At 43.5% G+C, this 23,095-nt stretch overlaps 1 protein-coding gene across 2 annotated transcripts in view; it reads left to right on the top strand.

The window, feature by feature from the left end:
- The first annotated feature begins 20,322 nt into the window (after window positions 1-20,322).
- Window positions 20,323-23,095, top strand: part of LOC124304039 (uncharacterized) — a 261,121-nt gene continuing 258,348 nt past the window's right edge. For both annotated transcript variants that reach the window (XM_046761976.1, XM_046761977.1), the window contains exon 1: window positions 20,323-22,317. In XM_046761976.1, the coding sequence (XP_046617932.1) occupies window positions 21,511-22,317 (807 nt within the window). In that variant the 5' untranslated portion in view covers window positions 20,323-21,510. The remainder of the gene's footprint in view (window positions 22,318-23,095) is intronic.

Below are 23,095 nucleotides of genomic sequence, written 5' to 3'. Positions count from 1 at the left end.
TTTTTGCTGGTTCAAGTTTTGGTACACAGCCCTAATCGATTCTATACTGAAATAAATTGCGATCGGACGATCCAGCGCGACGCGACGTATCATATTCACAGCATTCGGTGTGTTACAGCGTGCCCGGCATACCTAGACTCTTGGTTAAGAATAAAACGTCGCCGTTGTCCTTTTTTGTAGCGAGACTTCTCGGTCCGTTTCATGCTTAGCTAATGGCTCTTGGACCGGGGACAATAATCTATAAGATGGGACCGGCGAGCCAGGCAATAGCAGCATCGGGAGGAGCACAAAACAATCGATTCCAGGAACCCTTGAACCATTTGATTACAATGTCAAGCCTCAATTAAGTCGGTAAAAAATCACCGTGGGCTGTCAACCAAGCACTCTGTGCTACGGGCTGAGAAAACAAACAAGAAAAGGTAAAAACTAACAAACAAATGAAAAAGAAAAAGACACAACTCGGTCTCTTTTGAATACGTGACGCCGAATGAGTAAATAGCCTCCGCTGTAAAAAAGGTGACACGAAATACTGACGAGCAACGATTCGCGGAATACGCTCAGCGGGCAAACGCCGACGTGACGGGCTCATCTTGTCTTCATTACCTGTCCACCGCGATGTCCAACGGGAATGGCGGTGTGCTCAAGTTTTTTAATCTTCTTGGAAGACCTTACAGAAGCGATCGGAATGAGCAAAGGACGTTATGCACGGGATTTGAACCTCAACGCCCTCGGGGAGATGGGAATCAAAGTGTCGCTCGGACGACGACGCCGAGCAACGATTAGCCAAGGCTAACCGAGCCGAGAGTCGAATCCAAGCTCACCCTTTAATTACACAATGCCTCTGCCGCTCTGAACATCGACTCTTCTTCTTTGTGACTTTTTTTGTGTTTTTTCATTGTCGAGTCGGACTGTTCGAACGAACGAATGATAAACACGCCTTTGCATTTTGCAATTTTAACATAAATCCGATACATCAGACTTGGCTTGTAGGGGTATAAAGTACTTGAGCATGATTCTCTAATAAGTAGAGAATGTTTTCAACGGACCATCTGGGAACCCGATATTTTCTTCATTAGCTATTTGTTGTATACCTACCTTCGATTAAATGAAATTCTTACTCTCTTGTTCGTTCTTTTCCGATTTCCTTCATCAAAATGTGAACGCGATCGTCGGTAACTTGAATAATAACGTGCTCGTAAAAAATTCTCGTTTCAATCCTTGCTCAAGTTACATTTTTACATTCGCTAGATAGGATGGATGAAAAGATTCAGAAGGATGTGTATTTTTTTGTTATTCGAATCGGATTTACGAGTAAGTAAAAGTATTCGGAACGTTATAAATATCGTATGGAATTGAAACGAATGAAAAGTTAAGTTCCGTTTCGAAACTTTGCCATTTTCGATACTCGTCAATTGTGCGGATGATGAGAATAACCAACAGCCTAAAATAAGACCATCGATCGAACTCAACGTGAATCAGTCAATAGTTTACGTCGTCGAAGGTTCTCTGAAAATACGGAAAAAAGAAAGAATATGTGGGACCGGTCCCCGGAGATAAATAAGATCCAACGGCCGCGGGGATAAGATCTCTTAAGTGGCAATAATACATCGGCAGAGTGACACGAAGCGCATAAGTTGCGGAGGATCATCGCTGCGTCCTCGCAGCTTCTCTCTTGTACCGGATCGAATCGGACCACCTTGCAGGCAAGGACTCATCGCCGACCGAGTCGACTGCCGCGGTGCTTTGAAGGGATTTGTCACACCGCGACATGTAGCTGAACAACGACCATGATACCGAGAAGTCTGAAAAAAGTGTCACGCCTTTGGACAGAAATTTACTTTTTTTTATACTAATTATGGTCAGGATGGAAGAGCTTGATACACCCGACGTTACACTCTCAGTAGCTTTCGATGCTACCGAGAAAAAGTTCGATTTGCAAATGGAATGGGAACGTAACGAAAAAAAAGGATTAATATTTCTTTGGATTCTCTTATCCGATCATTGACTCAATCAATTTACTAACAATCGCTGCGGAAGAGAATTTGGATTGCAGCTTGTGATGATCGGAAAGTACTGTTTTAACTATCGCAAATGCTGTAAAAAATAACTCTTATTTTTTCACCAGTAAGCATCATATAAATTGGCTTGCAACAGCTTCTGAGAAAATATTCTCTCGTCTTTAAAATCATACGGTATTTCTGATCATTCGCAAATTGTTATACATGGAATTGTTGGGTATTGAAGATGATGAAGTTGACGTGGAATCTCGTTCTTCATTTTCAAGCGAAGGTATTACGTATCTGACACAGTGACCTAGAAAGGGGATTGTATTGGGGTGTAACGCATGACGTCATCCCCCCACATGGGAACATGGATAAGGGGTCATGTTAATCATGCAGGGGTGCACCGAGGGTGGATCGATACAGAGTCCATGGACCAGAGAGCATGTTTGGCTTGGGGCAGGGGTTGCGGCGCTGCAAAATGATATTGAAAACCCTTACGGGAAGGTCAACGCATTCACGAGAATATCCAAAAGCAATCGAAAATGGTTATGCATTATATACGTAGCAACCAAAATCGTCCAGTTCACACGTCAGCAAAAGGATTTTTTGTTTTTTCTTCATACAGCAAATCATTTTGCATTTGTCTTTCATAAGAATTTCAATCCTGATTATGACGCGTTGTCTACAAAGTTGTCATCAGATGTGGCACAACGTCTAGATCAAGTTGACGAACTAAAGCTTTTATAAACTCGGAAATTTTGCAATCTGTTCATACGTAGCGGGTAAAATAGACAAAAATCTTGTCTTTCATTAAGAATCGAGTCGAAATAAATGAACGAAAGGATGTCCGATTGAAGAGGTTTAACAAACGAAGCTATGTAACCGCTGCCTACGATTCGGATAGCGCAAAAGCTGTGATGGAATTTGATGAAAAAAAAAAAAAAAATTGGTAGTATACGGTAAACAAGCACAACGATCTCAATTTCTTATTGGATGAAGTGAGACAGGCGAAAGCTAAAGCCCGAGTTCATCGCTTGCCTCTCCTACGTTCTCCTATATGCCTAACCAACCGTGATAGCGACGGGGGAGAAAAATCAAATCCAAAAAGTGTCCAAACAGCGGCGATGGCTGCTAGGCAGGGATCTGGAGTCAATTTGTCAGAACGGATCGTCTCAGTGTCTTACGGATCATCAGTCTGGGATATGCGGGTCGGTGGAAAAAAGTGGCAGACGAAAGTCGGGGGCGTCTGGGAAACCGCCGATTAAAACTTTTCCAAGACCGGTGGAACTGAGCTGACTAAAGTGACAAAGTTCGATCAGCCGGACCTTTTTCTCCTCCCTGAACAAAGCGTGTAAGCTTTGTCTTCTTTGACTGCGGCTGCATTCGGTTATTCGCTATAACAGCTGCGTGGCTGTCGCTTTGTGTAAATGGCCCCGCTCTGTTTCCGGACACAGTCAAAGACAATACAGTCGTTGTAGTGTTGCAACTCTTTTATTGGATGCGATCGGATCAATAGTTGGTTTTCACGTAAGGTATGACCGGTTATATTCACCTTACCAGAGTAAGTTCAGAGTTTCCTGAAAGTGGACACAAATCGGGCATCTGCCCTGGCCGTATTTATGCGTTGACGATTGTTTCGAGGGGAAAAACGCAGTCAATGATTTTTTTAATTTTGGTCGATTACGTTCATGCCGGATTATCATCTTTTTCCATTAATAATAAACGAATTCTCCTGCCACAGTTCGGTTCTACCGTTATTTATCTTTTCAACTTCGGTAATGTGATACTTGCAAAAAGTTTGATCACATCTACGATCTCGTAAATTCAGTAAAATATTGGATGATGTAGATTAATCAGGTTCACGCTAACAAATACTACGATTGAAAAGTTATTCGTAAATAACTTGACCTTTGCGAATTTCAAACCACTCACACCCTTCAAAAAACGTCAAGCATTTATTAATCATGGATTTATGATTTTAACTCGTTGATATTCTACTTCAGGAAGAGTACCGGATGAAATGCGCTATAAATGATCGTGGTATGTGAGTATGATTCAAATATGCGAAATGAAAGAGTATTAATTGCCCTTAATTACACGAGATCCGTATTCAATTAAAAGATTATTGTAGAATAACCGCTGACAGTTCTCTGGAGCAGAATCACTCGACGCGTAAGTAATTCTCTTTCATGTTATTCTGCTCGTCCCTTCACTTGCGCACTGAATCCTGCTGTATGCACGATGAGACATACCGAAACTTGATCACGCCAGATCCGGTAGACAAGTTATTCATTAGGAGAATTGGAACAGGTTGGCCAATTCAGTCCAGTACCGTAAACTCGCTCAATGATAGGGGGGAAAAAAAACAAAAAAATTTAAAAAAAATTTTGCAATCGTCGACCGCGCCGAGCAGCGATCGTTTGGTGGAAAAGTAGCGATGTGCACGGGTGACTATCCGTCGGATAAAACGTGCAGCTTACAGGTTAGTTTTGCCTTGCCTACCTCTAGGTATCTCTGGAAAAGTCTAATTGACCGGACGGATCACGTATCCCAGCGCGGCCTGCCGTATATAGGACCGTTTCAAACGTTCACGTATGAACTACGGACGTACGTGCAACAGACGAACGTATAATGTGTAGGCATCCAACAAAAGCGACCGAAGAATCTTATTTAAAAATAATTGCTCGGTTATGATTATTTCCTGCTGTTGATTACGGTTAATTGTTTGAAATCTAAAAGTATAATTAGACAGCTATTTAAGTCATAGCCACCCAACGCATTACCGCTTCAAACTATGACTGGCTGGTCGCGTGAAAGGCGCGAAAATTTACACCGCCAATCGACGTCCCTGTCGTTACAGATACACGTAACGCCAACGCAACGCGGCGCTTCTCGTGTAGGAGTTTACTGGAGAAAGCCTGAGGAAAGCCTAGTAATTAAAGCCTCGGTATTTAATAGTCACAGTTGTTGATCGCCTGACCAGGGCTCGGTACTAATGATACTGCAATAAGGGTCTATTTTAATTTCACTATGAAAATTGGAACAGTTTACTTAAAGTAAATCACAATTTGGCAATGATTTAATCTTACTTGCAACTCCAGAAGTGATCGACTGGAAATATCTCGTAATTTTTAAAGAGAAACACAGTGAGCGTCAATTCTTTTTCAAATACGACTATTACTTGATATTGGATTTGGACAAAGCGTAATGCTCATTCTTCGGACCCTCCTCATCGGATATGTTGAAACCAGACTTGTACGTGTTGTGAAAAAAAAAAAACTAAAATTCATAAATTATAACACGATGAGAGATCGAAAAAACCGTATTTGTTTGAAATTTTCCGCTTATTTTCATCGGCGCAACTAGTTTAGTGAAAGAGTCGTGTCGCAGGCAATTCATCCATTGCTTGATTCCAGGTAGTGTGCGATCCACGCGTATACGTGACGCTTTGAAAGGAGCTTTGCCGAACCGCGCACTGTCAACGAAATTGAGATTTCGAACATGGTCTGACGAGGCCGCGGTCCGATTCGAGCTATCAACGAAATGAGCATATTCACCGTTTCACCGAGCATTGGCCACCGCCAATTTGTCGCTGGCTGCATTAGCCCAGCTTTCAAAAGTTCCCCGCGTTTGATGAAACGCGCCGGTACGCCGTGTTTTCTCTCTGTGCAGACTCGCGTAGGTACACTTTTAAAGTAAATTAGCTTTTTAGTTTCCTGTGCCTAAACATGGCCACCGGTTCTGTAAAAGGAGGGCCGAGCCTTCCAGCGCTGTTCGTTTCGTTCGGCGCTCGGTCCGCGCAGTGCCAAGGGTCGACGATGGTCAATGGATGAATGGGGATTATATACACCGTGCCACGCGGCAGGACTGAATACCCAAAAACACAAAGTGTATTGCATTCAATTCGGACTTGAACCGCGCTCGTGTCTGTGGCGGGCGCGTTGGCCTGACTACGTTTGGTTCTATCAAAGATCCCAAATTATACGGAAAAGCATCATAAAGCGCGAAGTACACCCCATCTACCGCACCCAACTTCTATTCTGGAATTGTAAATGTACGCACTTCTGGATTCATTTCAATTATTCTACTCAATCCTGAAACGCTTGCTGGTATGAAACGAATACCTGACAGGTCAATGAAATAGATAAATTTCGATTCTGTGTATCGAATAATAACCAAAACCTTTATTTATTACGTATAAAGTTTGTTTTTTCTTTTTTCTTTTTACTTTTATGAATAGTTTCTGAAGTTTTCGGTTGGTAGGTAATACGGATGCCTATTCGGGAGGAAAAGGAAAACGTTTTCACCAAGATGCGATGGACTTTATCGTTGTTAACGTTATCAGGGGCAGTATAATGAGAGCATGATGGAAGATTGAGTTCGGGGTTGGATACGAGAAGGTCGATACGAAAATAGAAGAAGTACGAAAAGAATTCATTTTTAAACTTTGTTTATCGATTCTTTGACATCTGTAGTTTATTACTAATTATTGTTTGACAAGTTTGTTTAGTTGTTATTTAGAACAGATGTTTGAGAAAATATGTAGTTTTACCTGAAATCTAAAATATCGTTCTGGTTTCTACAAAAACAAACTTTACCTAACAAAAGTATTTTTTCATTTATTAGTCAAGCAAAAGAAATCAAAATTTGGCATCTAGATCCAAGACTCGAAATTCGTGTTGACCAATGTCTTTTGAACACTCACGCAACATGATTTTGCATCAAATTTAGAAATACACATATGTCACGAGAATGCAGTAACGTTTGACGCCGACTTGACGGTACCTGACGAAGAATGTAAGAGATACGCAAAAATTGATTTCAATTTCAACCACCGTATTTCGAATTTCGCTACAATCATTACAATCATACGCACCACACCTTCGGTCAGTGCACTTAGTTTGACCCGATTAACCATCATAATCACTAGTAATTTTTCCGGTAGGTCGAGGATCGTATTCGGCAACTGGAGTTTCCTGCAGGTACCACGGCACTTATTCTAGATTTAATAATCTCGTACAGACTACCCAGTTCACAAGTAAAGCAAAAAAAAGTTGAGGGTTAAAAGAAAAAACGTTTAAAAGCAAATACCTGCCGCGACTCCCCGCGCGGCGACCCCGGATGAACTCTTGGCAGTCGTTGCGGGGGGCTTTCTAACGAGGCATGCAATTAACATTTTTATTAGGCGGTCTCGCTTCCATGGCCCTTCGCGCGAGCCCATCGACGTGGTCCTGCATCTACACTCGACTTCACATCCGTCGATACCGCTGCGGCGATGCATAAGTTATTAGCACGCGTTTATTCCTGCAAGTAGGTACCTACGATTGCAGCGGCGTGCAAAATTCCAACCATTTTGCACCATTCGGTCTTGATCCCGGTGCGTGGACGATGCGCAGGAAATATAAGGCGACAAACTTGGATTCGAGTTCGACGAGGAGGACGGCTCTTATCTGTTTTTAAGATACCCGAAACCTTGTCTTCCTTGGTTTGTTAGAGCCCACGTCATTTAGACATTGGACATCTTCGTCGTTTGGTACTCGCGTGAAAACATACACATCCACAAATAGAGTATAATCGTTTCATTCCAGTGTTCAAAGCTTACGATGGGTGCGTATTATACTCATTGAGTTACCATTGTTTGTAAAACTTTGGTCATTGATTGCCACTTTCTGCGTTGAGTTATGAAATAGAAAAATTTAGTCGTAAATATGCACGTTCATATTCAGAATCTCTCAGTCTAAGAAAAGCAACTTGATTCTGACGAATCGCAGCAATGCATTTTGCCCTTAGTTACCTCACGCACAGATTGTCATGTTGACGCAATACTTCTGGAATACTGCTTGGATATGACTTAAACAACGCACTACTGGGTAATGATAAATTTGAAACTGCACCTTAATATCGACATTATTTTTCTTCCAAGGCTACAGTTTCGTTGAATAAAACGAGTAGGTACCCACCTAAGTCAGGTACGATCATTTATCTCCGATCATAATCATTAAAGTTGCTTAAATCGACACGAGACGCGTGTATTTCTCACTGCCAAATTGTCGCTGGTGTAACTTAATAAAAAAATCATACATCACGCGTCCGTGAAGATTTTACCAAATTCTCAGGCAAAATGGGGTCCGTTACCGCAACGCGAGCAATGCTTCGGCAACAATTTCCAGCAGAATCGAAGCGGCATCTCAGGACGTAAGAATTCCAGTTTAAACGCGGTTTCGAGACGTTTTCGCCGGATGCAGCTAATGGGACCGAAAGAGCGTCGTCGGCGGCCGCAGTCCTCGTCGATGTTTCTCGGGCCCAAACCGTCGGCTCGAAGCATCGGCTGTATCGGAGGTTCGATCGGTCGTTACGCGTGTGCCCACGCATCTGCCTCATATCTGGTTCTTCCTGGCAGTCGATGCTCTCGGCAGCGCCTTCCTGCCTCGTAGCTTTGGGACCAAAGGTCACCGGTTTCCTCTTACTCGGCGAGGAACCGCGCGACGCGTATGTAATTACGGACCCCCCTTTCGGCCCGTCGGCTGGGACGTGGAATTCGTCCTCCAATTATCAGCTGGAGGCGCAGGGCCGACGGCTCAGCCCCAAGATCGAGCCCCGAAGGCCGAACGTCTCCGGCGACGATCCGAGGCGCACTCTCCGGATACGTGAAGCGACGGCGTCGATACGCGGTGGACGCGTGTGTTGCCTACGAGGATGCTGCACGCCCCTCGCTCAGAGGCGACTCTCTTAAATCAAACGGCTCACCCCGCAACACCCGCTCTATAAATTAAGACCCTCGATGTAAGTGCGCGGGCTGCTACCTCGCCTCCGGGTATTTCGCCCTCTGTCGGAGAGGCGAGAACCCGGGGAGACACCGCGAACACGCACGCGAGGGACTCCCGTCTTATTCCACTGTGAGTATGTCGGGGTGCTTTCTCAGAGGTCAGTTAGTATATTATTCCGCTTCATTTTCGCACTCCGGTCAGATCGGATCGTGATATGGGTTCGGTGAGTGTGCTCGAGTACGGAAAGAGATTTTTCGAATAGCGCGTACTTTGTACGCGAAAATTGAACGTACGCACTTGAAATGGTACGGAATGAAAATATCTGCGTAATCAGAATTTTGTGTCAATCGTATTATACGTATTCACAATAACGGCGAAGGAATAGTATTTGCTCGATGTCTAGAGTTGAAAAATCACTGTGACAGTATCATCTTGTCATAAAACTATCGAGTCGATACGTCAATCGTCATTTCATCAAGTCCGAAAGTACCAACAAAATTACTAAAAATTTTATCACCCAGCCCAGCTACCTGTTTAGCACAAGCCTGTTTCAGTGTTGAGTCTCACGAACTGCAGAATTGCAGATTTTGTTTCTTCTGCGGCTATACTATACTCTTGCACGGGTGTCGAACACGATATCACTATTATTTCCTGTTGCCCATTACAAGGGCAAAGAAAACATCGCGCAAGTAGTACCTACCACACGACGTAAGAATCCACATCCGATTCGAACACGAATTATCTAACAGATTCTCAAAACTGCGAAAAACAACGTTCGCTGATAATAGAAACAGTATAAAATTAGCCGTGACCCACGGCGAGCGTCAATTGTCTACTATTACAGCCTTCTCCGAGTGTAGGTATACACACCTATCTCGACGATAATAACCGCACGACCTTTCGGCCAGGGTAACGAGCAGCGTGTTTCCTCAACGCTCTCCATGTCACTACAAACCGCATTGGTAACCAGTCGCCCCTATAATTATCACCAATCGGCGTTCAAAACACACCGACGTTATTCCCAATCCGACTACTTATTCCGTCCTTGTGTGGGTGCTCGAGCGGTGCGTGGCCACGGTCAGGTACGTACCTCGTAACTTGTACAGGTACCATAAGCACAGCCCCGAGAATGGTACCGGGTCCGGTCGTCCTTCTGGTCCGAACGTCACGTAGCGAACCCGGGTACGGGGGCGGGAACGAAGATGTAATGGGGTCCCGTACAGTGGTCGGTGTTGATAGCTGACGGACGGTGAGAGCGAACCGTGGGTTCACCGAGAGGTCACTAATGACACACGCGGACGGTGGAGACGAGAGATAGCCGCCGAGTGCCGCGGATCGTACACATCGCATGTACCTACACCTCGCGTATAGGTAGGCAGGTAGGTAGGTAGGTAGGTACATATACGAAAGGCGGATTGGTCTCATCAAAGCGAGCAAACAATGCTGGATACCGTCGAAGCTCGATGGCCGCGACTGGAACGTGTGGTTAACCAAATCACCGCCGGCTCACCCGTTGCTCTTTGCTGGGTGCCATACAGTCAGGTTCGTTCCGTTCGCCTGCCGGCCCCGCCGATCACGCGTCCCGAGTCCTGAAGTCCGCGCCATCGGGCCTGCAGGTAGTAATTTGTGTTTGTTTTATTCTGTGACGCCTGCGAGCGCGTTTTTCTAGATGGGACCGTAACGCGGAGATATGTAGGAATGATATCGCGGTATTAACGAACCCGGTTACTTATTACCTGGGACCTTATATCCCCTAGAGGAATCGACCGTAGCAACCTTCTTCTTCGCTCTTGCGTGAGGCTGTAACGTCTGTGCGAGTGTGATGTCCGTCTGTGCTTACGACTTGTAGACTTGAACCGTGAACCGCGATCAGTTGCCTCGGGTGCTTTATACGTCACCGCAAGAAAAACGTTCGCGTCTCACCGAATCGCCGTCCTTAACATTGGCTCGCGTTTTGTCGAGGGGAAAGAAACTTTTTCCTTATCTGTCGTCGTGGTATATGTACCTATAGATTCAAAAACACAGTCATAGAATCTTCGTTTCCGGGGTATTTGATTCATCCCTCAACAAGAAGTAAAGGCGCGAACTAAGGGCTTGTAATCGTTCTACGTGAATCAAGTCACTGACCGATAATTACAGTACCTATCTATTATACCTACAGCTTCGAGCCATGTGGGAAAGAGGCGCGGTGTCCTTGAGATTGACAATTACCGGGATCAAAGCTACGTAAACATTTATGAAATCGTATTGAAGACCCTCCCCAAAGCCAGTAATTATTTCCCTCCGTTCCGCCCCCTTTTTTCCGCCGCAATTCCATCCCGCCGGTCCGTTGATACCCTTCCAGCACGGCGAGTGGTTCGGACCGGATTTTCAGCGTACAGTGAAGGGTTACGCCATTCATTTGCTCTTCGTTAAGGCATGTCATGTTACAGAGATCATTTTGCTTGACGGAAAAATGTGACACGCGACATTTCATTGCACGGAAATTATTATCAAATATGTATCACGTGTCATGATCTGCCTTCTTTATTTCGAAGTATATAATTATTTACAAGAACATAAAATCGACGTAAAGACAGTCAATTCTTGCTGTTATAAATTTTCACATCCCAAAGATATAGTACGAGCCATATCGATCGATGGGTAATCCGCAAAGATTTGTCGAAAGTTATATTGTGATTTGATACTTTGACATTTCCGAAGTAACAGAAAATTCGGCAGAGCATTGCATCGAATTGAAAATATTTTTCTAAATTAGGTGAGTTATCTTTAATTACGAACGATAGAAAAAAGATTCTCTTTTTTCTAAGGAACGGGTGAGAAATAAATAGAAAACATTGTTGATATAAAATCATTTAGCTTGAACCTTTATCGTAATCATATCGACCTTGTAAGTTTGATGCTTTTACACAGTGAAAGCCGAAGCAATTGACTACAAAGTGATTTTCGTGTCTTATGCAATATGCTCAGGCTCTAGATGCAACGAAGCACAATGTTCCGAGAAAGTGCAACACTTGTTCCGCGATTCACACGCACCACCTGATCATCGATACTTTTCCATCGGTCACTTTATCCCTGAACACTCTGTGCCTCGAGTCGCTGTTTGTAACGACCAACTTCAACGCGTTTTCCATTGATTCAACCAGTGCAGCAATATCGCAAGAAAAGAAAGCCCATTAAGCTCCATCGATTGGTATATTTTCTAATCCTCATACAATTGAAAATTATTACCGTAGATCGTGAGAAAGGCTGTTAATCCAATCGTATATTCGGACGGTATACAGATATTGTAACAATATCTGAACCCCCCCGCCGTGTTTGTACATCACGACACAATGGCGCTATTTATCGCACGATTTTCCTTAACGCACGCGTCCTAAAAGACCTCGACCACGGTTTTTCATCGCACGCCTACGAACAATAAGCGGCGACGAAGAGAGGGGTGTTCGTAAACGCATGATACTCGACTGTCAGGGCGCAACGTTGTAATTATAAACCAGTCAGCGGGTGTGATATCGGTTGTGCGGCGTAGTTTATCCAGGCATACCCGGACCTCATAAACATCAAGAGCTACCTCGCTCTTGCGTTGTGTAATGCTCGGATGGCCAGGCGCGATAGATCCGCGCGTTCGCGATGTGGAAGCAAGTGTTTCGCCCAGGTTTCTACCTGTATACGCTCATTGCTCCATACCACTCGGTATACCTGTTCCAGTTAAGCGAAGAGCCGAAGGGGGTTGCCGTTAAACGTAGACACCGAGACACGGACGAAGGCGGACCGGAAATTGCCCAATTTCCTGAGTGCACACGCCGATCCGTCAACCTGACGGAGACGAAGTTGCACGGGAATCTCGTGACTTTTAATGTCAAGTGTCAAAATAGAGCTCGAAATAGTTTCAATAATAATGAAAGATCGCTCTGCGGGTTACACAATTTTTCACGAGACAGGTTTCGCGATACAATTACGGCAAGTACGGATATACCCGAGGCATTCGACTAGGGTCTGACCCTCGCCCTGTCGGATTTGGTACCGGATTTTTTATATCGTTGTTCCAACTCTAAAAAGCATTCCGATTGTTTTTTTCACGTTTTACCTACCCTCGCCGGTGCCCACGGAGTTCGTGAAATTATGATATTTTGACAATGATTGCGAAATTTTTGAAAATTATTAAAGAAATTGTGTAAGTCGTGCGATCGAATCGAAAATATTGCAGCCAAACTTGACGTGAGCATACAAAACGGTAAGTTCTTATTCATTTTTTAACTAATTATTGATTTTTTCAAGTCATTATGATATTTTTTTTAATTTTCAGGATTCAATATATTTTCTATAACAACAGCAATCTGTCCATTGAAACTGAAATGCAAAATTGAGAAATCAAAGTGACTAAAAAAAAAAAATCCGTTTCAATATTGAATCTTTTGTTGATTTTCGATTGACATTTACATATAGTTGTTGTATTAGGAAAGATATATTGAACCCTGTTTCGTGGAACGAAAAATCGATTATGTATTAAACAACCGACCAACCGTTCGAAATTAGAGGTTACGCACTAAATAATGTCAACATTAGGAAGAACGCATCACAAATTTTTTAACGTGTCTAACATTTAATACAAACGGTGAGTCTTTGAAATTTGTTTCATTTTTGATGACTTTTCGGAGTTATTCCGCAAGGATTCGATATTTTTATTGAACGGTTAATCGTCGTGTTTCACTAAAGAACAAATTTTTGTTCTTGGTTAGAAGAAAGAAATTATAAAATCCGTGAGATCACCGATAAGTCAAATCTGTGAGCTTAAAAATCTGAAACAAATAATACTCATCGTCAGAGTATAATTAAGACATTACACCGACATGTGTGATGGTGACAAAGGAACTGGTAATTATGAAGTCAGAAATTTAAACAAAAACTACCCGAAAAACATGACAAATGGTAGGTATTTGAAATTTCATGCCCCTGCGTGGATTCGTCATTTTTACGTAATGTAAGTATATACCCAAAGAAAACTTCACGTCGATTCGACTAATGTTCTCGAAGTTACGCGCTCATTTGCAAAGACACCCCAGCGGTGTACAAAGTGCTTTTGAAACTTTGAACGCGTTTTTTTCAAAACTGTTTTCAAAGTCGATGAGCAAGATATCTCGAAAGCCTCCTGATCCGATCAGCCTCAAATTTTTACTCGAGCTTAATGGATATATTTTTCAGTCCTCGACCGAAGGTTTTTTCTCGCAGATAAACATTTTCCATTTCACAAACAAATTAGGGCAAAAATTTTTGTGGAAAATCGACATTTTTTTTCGCGGCGCCACCGTTTGGTAAAAAATTAATATTTCGCTTATTCCTTCGATTACAGAATAGGTAATACCTTGTATTAACTAAATATTTTTTGTCTTTTCATTTCAGATTATCCAGTCCAGAGATATCTTGCTTACCGGAATACGCCGTTTTATAAAGGTGCTCCCGAAGATCGGCTACAGCAGCTTTAAGAATTATTATTTTAACAAATAAAAAATATCAGAACGAAGTTCAACATTACCACAACATGTATGTAAATTTCTACATTAATAAATCGTAACGTCTCCGCGTGAAAAATCCTTTGAAAAAGTCGCTTCTTCTCGGCCTCCTGACTGGGTATAACCCAATTCTAATTCAATCAGCTTGGTTAGGTTAGCAAATACGACATTAGGACCGGTACCAGTTTCGGAATAGCTGTGCTTGAAGTAGTAGGATAAATACTGCAAGGCCCGAGGCACAACATAAATCATTTTGAGATGTTTTCCCCAATTTTGCGTGGGGTGCGACTCGTTGACGTGTGTGACATCCATCACTCAGGCCAAGTGGAACGTTGTCGGGAAACAACCCTCCCGCCACACTGCACAGCCTTCACTTTATTACCAATTTTCAACTTACTCACCCGCCGCCCCGCGCAAGCCTACCTATACATGTGCGATATACGTACTTATAAATATATGTATAGCTGGTTGCTGATACGAGGAACATGTGACGCAACCAAATTTCCGCAAGTCGTGCGACTCGTCTCAACCGCTACGTCTGTGTCGAGAATTCTCGATGGTGTTAAAAGAAAACTAATCGTTGCTAGAATAATCTGCTACGGTGTGAATGTAACACCGGGTAATAGTTAACAGCTTATTATCCTGTCTATGCACCGGCTGATATAGAAGAACGCATGGTGATCGACCTTTCAACTATAATTTATTCACTTAGTCTAGGCCAACAAGTGAAACTAACATAGAGCCAGCTAAACTAAAGTGAGAAACGCGCAAGCAAAGTAATCCCCGTACAAGAGAAATGTTATTAATCAAATAGTTTCAAACTCGTCGACAGTCAGCATTTTATTTACCTACGTATAAGGTCTTTGTTCATTTAGAACAGCGTTTCTCCTACGGTAGACTATACATATAGTGAAATTTCCTATAATCATAGCAAAAAAAGCTGGCCTGCAATCGATCCAACGAGTCGTAATTTTCGTTTTCTATTTTTCGTCTGTATTTCAATTAACTTGGAAATTCACACGTCCAATTTCATATCAAGTGTATACTTTTCATGTAAAAAATTTTCACAACTCGCAGCTGTTTTCAATATTTTTAACCAACAATTCAAGACCGCTGTCCGCTATGCCCAATGTAATTGTGATCCACGAACGAATATGACCTACATGAACGTACGCCGTTGTATCAGAGGATGTTTCGAAAAAGATTAAACACTCTTAGCCCAGGACTAGAGTGACGGGGACTAATCCATAGGATCTTGGACTTGCGGAATCCCCTAGACTCGGTTGAAGGTGACAGTAGATAAGAGACGGCCCGTAATTAACAGACGTCAATCGTTCGGAAGAGCTAAGACCAAGGGGATCAATGCTACAGTAGGAGAATCCAGCCTGCGTCCTCACGCGAGGGGATGCTCGTAATACGTTAGCTCTATGGGTATCGGTAAATTTTCTCACGCGGGCAGTGAACTCGATTCCACATGTCCTAAAACAAACTCAAATCCAAGATACTTGACGATAAAATTTCATTTCGTTATCAGGTTTCGAAAATATGTAAATAAGATTCATGCGTCATCAGTAATCGTAAGGTAGTGCGTAAACCAAAATCGGATCGTATTTCAAACATTGCCGACAAAAACTAGTCAAGCGAAGGCTCTCGATCCTTACGAGCTTTATAGACAGGAAGACTCGCGACCTGTTTTGGTACAGATTAAAAAAAACTGAAATTTGCGAAAAATATAGAAAATAATGAAGCGTCTCTGATCGCACGTGACAAATAATGTCGCGTCGCTTTTGGCGTCCCTTCGCGGCGGCACCAACATCCGGAAACGTATATTACTTTCTGAGACTAGACGTCGTTTCACTCTGTCACTGACCTCACTCCTGTATTATACATGTATGTAAATGAAACGGAGCCAGGGAAGGGGATGATGTCAATGTGCACATGGCTTGTAACGTTACATATTTATGGGTATTTACCCGTGACTGTATAACAATAACAATCTATTATCATGGATACAAATGTCATTCAACAAATGCGTTCGCCTTTGCGAAGACTTTAGACACCCGCTGCCCCCATCTGACGGTTGGTCATTTACTTCAACCCCTCTGAGATAACGGATACGCCCCCCGCCGCCCCCAACGCTCTCACTGAGAAAAATTTCATTTGTTATGGTAACTAGAAAAATTGAGTAAAACAGTTATAGTTAAAAAATAACTGTTTGAATATTGTTGGGATTACGAAAACCGAGGTACGCGTAACCATTTTGCGCTATTGTCGATACTTTTTTGGTAATCGCAGCGCAAAATCAGTTTGTGAGGTTTATTATAATTTTTTAGTCAAACAAGGCTTTAACGTCAATTTATTGTTGCACAAGCATTAAATTTTCGCAACAGTTGCAAGAAAATATAATAACAGTGATCGTAATGAGAAAGAATAGTAACGGATACTAGACTTTATGGTAAGAGCTAAAAAAGTAATTTTCATATTGTACCCAGAACTATATTTTTCGATTGTGGTAAAAAATAAAAATAGTTAAGGACTGAGCGGTAACCGCGACTAAAAATTTCTCTCAGTTCACCACTGTCGAAATTTTTTTAACAAAACACGTACTAGACTTTTAATGGGTACTGAAATTGCAAAATTTGATTACAATCAAAAGTTTGAGACAAAATGATGAGAATTAGTGTAAATTTATTGAACAACAAAATCGTGCCATAGTCGCGAGGAATCCAGAATCTAAGAGTAAAAAGAGATCGTCACGTTCTTTATGTTGATTTATACAAGACAGAGTTTCTGTTTTGTGAATTCTTCAATGACTTCTTTGTAAAAAGTGAGGAAGATCCAGATGATCGGCTTGGCCGTTCTAGAAATAATGAGCAATCGAAAGCTGATGTAAGTTACACAAGTAAGTACACTTATATTGTTCCATCGATCACAGGTATATATGTATAAGTATACCTATCGCGCCAGGATTCAGTTGTATCTGATTAGGGTCAATGCACACTTATATACCGCTGCGAACGGCGGCGATGCGCGCCGAACCGCTACGAATTAATATTCTCACGTGCTTTCTTGTGCAAGTACGCGCATTACGCCATTTACACCGCAGCGAACGACGCCGAACCGAACGGCGGTCAACGGCTATGAAAAAACGGCGAAATTCTCAGTTTTAATTATTTGAGTACCTACTTATTTTTTCAAGTTTCAAGTTTTCAAAAATTTTCAATATTTTCTAATCACATTTACTGAGTAAATATTGACATAAGGTATGGTAGAAGGAACACTGCATTCCACATCCATTGCGATTCTTGTGTAATGTTTCACATTTTTCCATTATTACATGTGTTTCCTCCAATTAATAAATTCATTGCGAAAATATAACCTGCAGACAAGGGAATTACAACATTGAAGGCAATTCTTTCGTAATCAATTATTTAAAAAGTAATTTTAGCAATGATCGAAGTTGATTAAGAAGTTTTGTACTATTTACGGCCACGTTCTCATTTGCATGCGATCGGTATTGGCACAAATGGATCAATGTACATTAGCCAAGAACGATGCATCCATACCCTATCAAATGTACATCGTGCCATTTCGAAATGCGATCCAAAACGCTGCTATCCCGAATTGTCACTAGAAAATACTGAAGTTCAAATTTCGATTACAAAAATTGAATCATACCAAGATCAATACGTACACCTACAGACATTTAAAATTCTACAGAAAAAGAATATCACCAATAAAACATTCGAATTATGAAAGCTGTACTACACAGTAGGTTAGAAGTTACGAGCTACGCGCTAATTTTTAATTAATAATTGGGACAAACAAAATTTTGTAGCCCGAGTCTTACATCAACTATTCGCAACGAGAACGGCGTGAAATTCGCAGTTGTGACTTCGATAAGGATAAGCATACAAACCGAACCAGTTTTCGACACAGTCAATTACAACGAAACTGCACATCCCAAGCGTACCTACATTTTCCTATAAACGTATAATATACAAGCATTTCCCAAAAACAAACGACTCTTACAGCTGGCTGAGTGCTCAAGCCTCTGAAACTCGCGTTACCTACGCTTGTGCCGTTTCAAAGTGCAGCGTCAGACGTCGGCCAGAGGTAAGTATGCTGGAAATGCAAGCGGTACGAAACCAAGATCGAGCTGCGAAGGCGACGCGTCGAGATTCTCCGCGGAAATAAATGCAGGTGCTGTTAAAACAAACTTTCACTTTCCGCAAGGCTGTTCGAAGCCCGCTGTAATACGACAATAATTAATAACCGCGTCGTAATATCAATATTAAGGTTCTACATCAGCTGTACGACGTCGCATGCACCTCGAATTTCATTTTCACGATCGTCAAAATTATCTGCCGATCATCGTCGATCCAAGCGACGAGGAAACTCGGCTCTGTACGAAATCAACGTCGCGCGTCATACGCAGCGCGAGCTCGGGCATGCCTCGATATTTCGGCGCGAGCTCGGATGCTCGCCCGCTGCGTAAGGCGACGCAAAACGCGCAGGCAGGCAGACAGACGGCAGCGTGAGCGACCAAAGGGGCATTTGACGCGAGCTCGGATCGCTCGGTCCCCACCACAGCGCCAAATGGGCGTGTCGATGCCCCCACCCGGGTCGCCGACTTCCCCTGATTCCCCTGCGACTCCCCCACCATCGGTAGTCCAAGCCGCGACAGCGGAGCGGCTGTCGTCGGTGTCCCCAACCGTGTGCCTCGGGTGTCCCCCGAACGTGATCCACGCCTTCCAAACGCTGATTGGCCGAATCTGTCCCCGTGTGGTGACACCGCCCATCGGAGTCGTGCGAATGATGCGCCCAGGGATCATTTGACAACGAAACTTGACCATGGCATACGTAATTCTGTCATCGTAAATTGATGGAAATTCGCCATTAGAATTTGTCGGTTTAGGAAAAAAAAATTATTCTTGGAATTGAGATTATCACGGCCTACTCGTCGATGTAAATTAAATACGACTATGAATAACGAATCGATATAATTCGACGGTGTCACATTACCGCAAATAATGCGAGCTCGAATGCATGTATGCAGGTCGGAGCGAACTTATTCGTTCTTGTCTGGCGTGGTAGACAGCTGGGCAGCTGGACTGCGGGTAAACAGGGTTATATAATGCTAATAACGATCCGCCCCCTTGTATGAGAAATAAAAATATTTACTTTGCTCGGAATAAAGTCGGTGCCGCATGTTATACGCGATGCTAGCCGCCAATGTGAAGTTCGAATATACTGCACACGATTTTCTGTATAATCGATAGCGCGATTGTAAAGATATTTCCACAATCGTTGTACCTAACACCGATCTTTGAAAGAGAATTTACAATCTTCCAATACCTCATGTACAGTATTTGTTAGGGACTTTGTTACAAGAATCATTCGTTATTTATGATACTTATGCATACGCAGGTTCCATGATATCAATCTACTCTTCACTCTCATCATTCACAACCAGCAGCATTCAGATTGATAAAGATGTCATCGTTAATGTCGAACGATATCTGGTGTATCGGATCGAATTACCAACCGAAAATATTAGCCTGGTATTATTTGACTCGATCGATTGGCCAAATACGTTACACACAGTATTACAGATACGCTGATTATTACTTATTAAAGACTAGAAAATTGTCTTTCTATTCGCGGCTAGGTTCCTTATTTTTAATTTTCAGATTCTTTCGCCCGATACGATCATCGTGCAATACATCCCTCGACACGTCTCTCTCTCTCTCTCTCTCTCAAAAATAACCCAGCGATGAGAGAAGCCCTGCTTTCATCCTCCTCGGATGCGCTGTCATGCTCGGCTATTCACCTATCCGACGTTTCGTCAGTGAAACGGTGGCACAAGGCTCCCTTTCATTCTCCGTTTCATCTCCCAATATCCCTTCGCACATAACGCGGATCGTGTCCATGCGGGATCCGATACGCGGCGCGTCGGTTCTCGCAGCGTCTAACGTACGTACATCTCAACAGTACAAGGTAGTGGATCGTAAAAGGTGAAGTGGACCGGCCTGAAGGCAGCGGCGCTCGGCGTCCGCTCCTTCCTTCGGCCGATCGTGAATGTTCGGGTGTCCTCGGCTCGGCTCGTCGTTTGTGGCAGTGGCCGCGCACCTCGGCTCCGAGTTTCAAGCTGCGTGGATAAGCTCGTATACGCGAACCAGCTGAACGGGACTGGCTCCTTCACCGGTGGGCGCCCCACGTTCGATGGATTATACACGCCGATTAACGATCTAATTAACCCCGTCGCAGTCATGACCGGTACGCGTCGACCGTCTCTCGATTCGAACACCTCCTTACCCTCCGAGTTTGAATCAACGTGTAACCGCGTCTCGCCCTCTCCTCACGTCTACCGCAGTCTTATTCCGTTCGCGCGGAGTCGCGCAGCCTGAAACAACGTTAAACCGCTCGGCACGCGGATAAAACGAAAAATTCCCGACAAACGCCGGTTCGTCGCAAGTTCCCTCCCCGAGTGTGTTACGTACGATACGTATACATGTACATAACGTATACCAGTGATGTTTTAAAATTGTATAATATATATATATGTATATAATGTGTGTTTGTGCGAAGTATTAACATTGATCCACGAATACGTCGAAACGTGACGTCTAACGTGAATCGATTACAGTCACCGTCGTTCCTGCGACAAAAGCTGAGCAGCGATAATCTCCCTCCCTCGCCCCTCGCCCACCTCTCTTGAATTACCTCAAGCCTGCGAGAATTCTGGAATCTTTCGTGGTCCTGGGACACACGGGGCACGTCGTCGCCGTCTACGATCACTGCGGCAAGTGATACGCGAGCGAGGATACCGCGAAGGGAAAATCGGACTCGTAGGCGGAGCCTAAGGTCGGGGACACGTGACAGGGAAACTGTCACGCCGCCCTTTCTCCCTACCACCTGCCGCTCGCTACCTGCCCCCTCCAACCCGCCCTCCCCCCCTCCCCCATTGGGCCGCGTCCCAATTCCGCGGACCGAAATTCACCCCGGATATGTATCGCGATATTGTTAAATAAACAAAAACAAGTTTTTCCAACCACGAGCGGGGTGGTAATTTATTTACGACATGAATGATACTTGGAAGCGTTTTTCTTCGATATTCGCGAGTTTTATACCCTGCGATTTGTAGATGCGGGTAGGTGTAACACGCGTGAAAAAATGTCGGCGATGATCGTGTTGTTACCGAGTAGTTGTATCTAATCGTGCGGTATGCAACAAGGCAGCGTTGGAGGCTACGAGAACCAGGGGGTTCCGATAAATCTGGAAAAGAAAAGCCGGAATGATTTTGTGCCGTTTAACAACGACGACGTTGGAGACGTTCTTCGCGATAATTCCTCGCGCGGGGGTAGCGACGTTAAAGTGAAAATGGAAGCCGAGGATGCGGAAAGTGTCGTCGAGGTTGCCGTGAAGGCGGAAGCCAGAGAGGGATGCGAGGCGACGGCGGAATTCTCGATCCAGAAGACGGTTCCCGATGCCGAATCGGCGCCTCCGACGTCCTTCGCCAAAGTTATAAATAGCGCCGACTTTCTCAAGCCTCAATATCACCAAACTCATCCCGGCTACCATCACCCACCGTTTCCGGTCGTCGGACCCAACAAGGTGCCGAATTTCAACTTCCAGAACTTTTACGCGGCTGCCGCCGCCGCCGCTGCGGTTTCACCGTTTCGCGGTCAACACGTACAGCCTAACAAAAGTATGAACAATTTTCACGGCGGCGCTACGCAGATTAACGTGCATCAAAACCCGACGCCTCAGCAGCAGCAGCATCATCAAAACTTTAGGGGCAGACCGCTGTCAAACGAGAGTTATCAACATCGTTTCAACACCAATTATCACCAAGTGAACAACAACCCCGTTTCTTATCCCGGATTCCAAACCGCTTCGCTGATGTCGCCGCCAACGACGAACTCGCTCACCTACAACAACAATCATAATAATAACTACAGGACGCAGTATCCGAGGCATCGGAAATGGAACAATCCGGCAGGACTCCGAGGACTTCATCCGCCTATGCCGGTGAGTTGTTCAACGCGTCCTCGTTTTTACTACGATTTCGGAAAACGTCACAGATTGCACGTATAGTCGATGCTTCCGATTCGGAAAACATGCGGGATTCGCAGGGTTTACCTGACAGGATCGGGTATCCTTTGTGGGTGTGATTCGTGATTTCTTCAAAATAGGCTAGGTACGTTAAGCGAGTACGGTTTTATTTGCAATCTGCACGCGTTTGCGAAACATCCGATCGGTAGAACCAAACTTGCCGGCGTTTCAGATTTCAGAAATCCGTCTATGTGGGTTCAAATTCATCGATGCCTGGTATGGGTAGAGACAAACCAATAATACGCGTTCGTTGAATATCCAGAAGTCTCTTTATGTGGAACTATACATTGACATTTTAGGTTACGTGTTGTAAATTTGAATTTCTAATAATTTTTTTTTTTTATATTAGTTTCCGTTTGCGGATTTTTATGAGAAAAATTTTATGACCTTACGTTTGTGAATATGTGCAAGCTTCGATGTTTCATTTATCGATCTAAAGACAAACTGTAGGTACTAGGTATGTATTAACGCAGCATTCAAGCTTATCAATGCAAACTTCACATTTCTGGAATTTTTTCAGATTTATACCTCAACTCTAAAATAGCCCGCTTTGCGATCGAAGGAAATAACGCGGTAAAAACTTTTTTTCAAGTTTTATCGCAACAGTATCAATGTTCAAAAAAATCTGTAACGGCGAGGACTTAGTCTCGGCATTATTGCTGCTATTTGAAAAAAATATGCGTCATACCATCCA

The sequence above is a fragment of the Neodiprion virginianus genome, chromosome 4 (genome assembly GCF_021901495.1).
Source record: "Neodiprion virginianus isolate iyNeoVirg1 chromosome 4, iyNeoVirg1.1, whole genome shotgun sequence".
In the NCBI taxonomy this organism is placed as follows: Eukaryota; Metazoa; Arthropoda; class Insecta; order Hymenoptera; family Diprionidae; genus Neodiprion; species Neodiprion virginianus.
The sequence above is the reverse complement of the archived record's forward strand: the minus strand, read 5'-3'. Positions and strand labels throughout refer to the sequence as shown.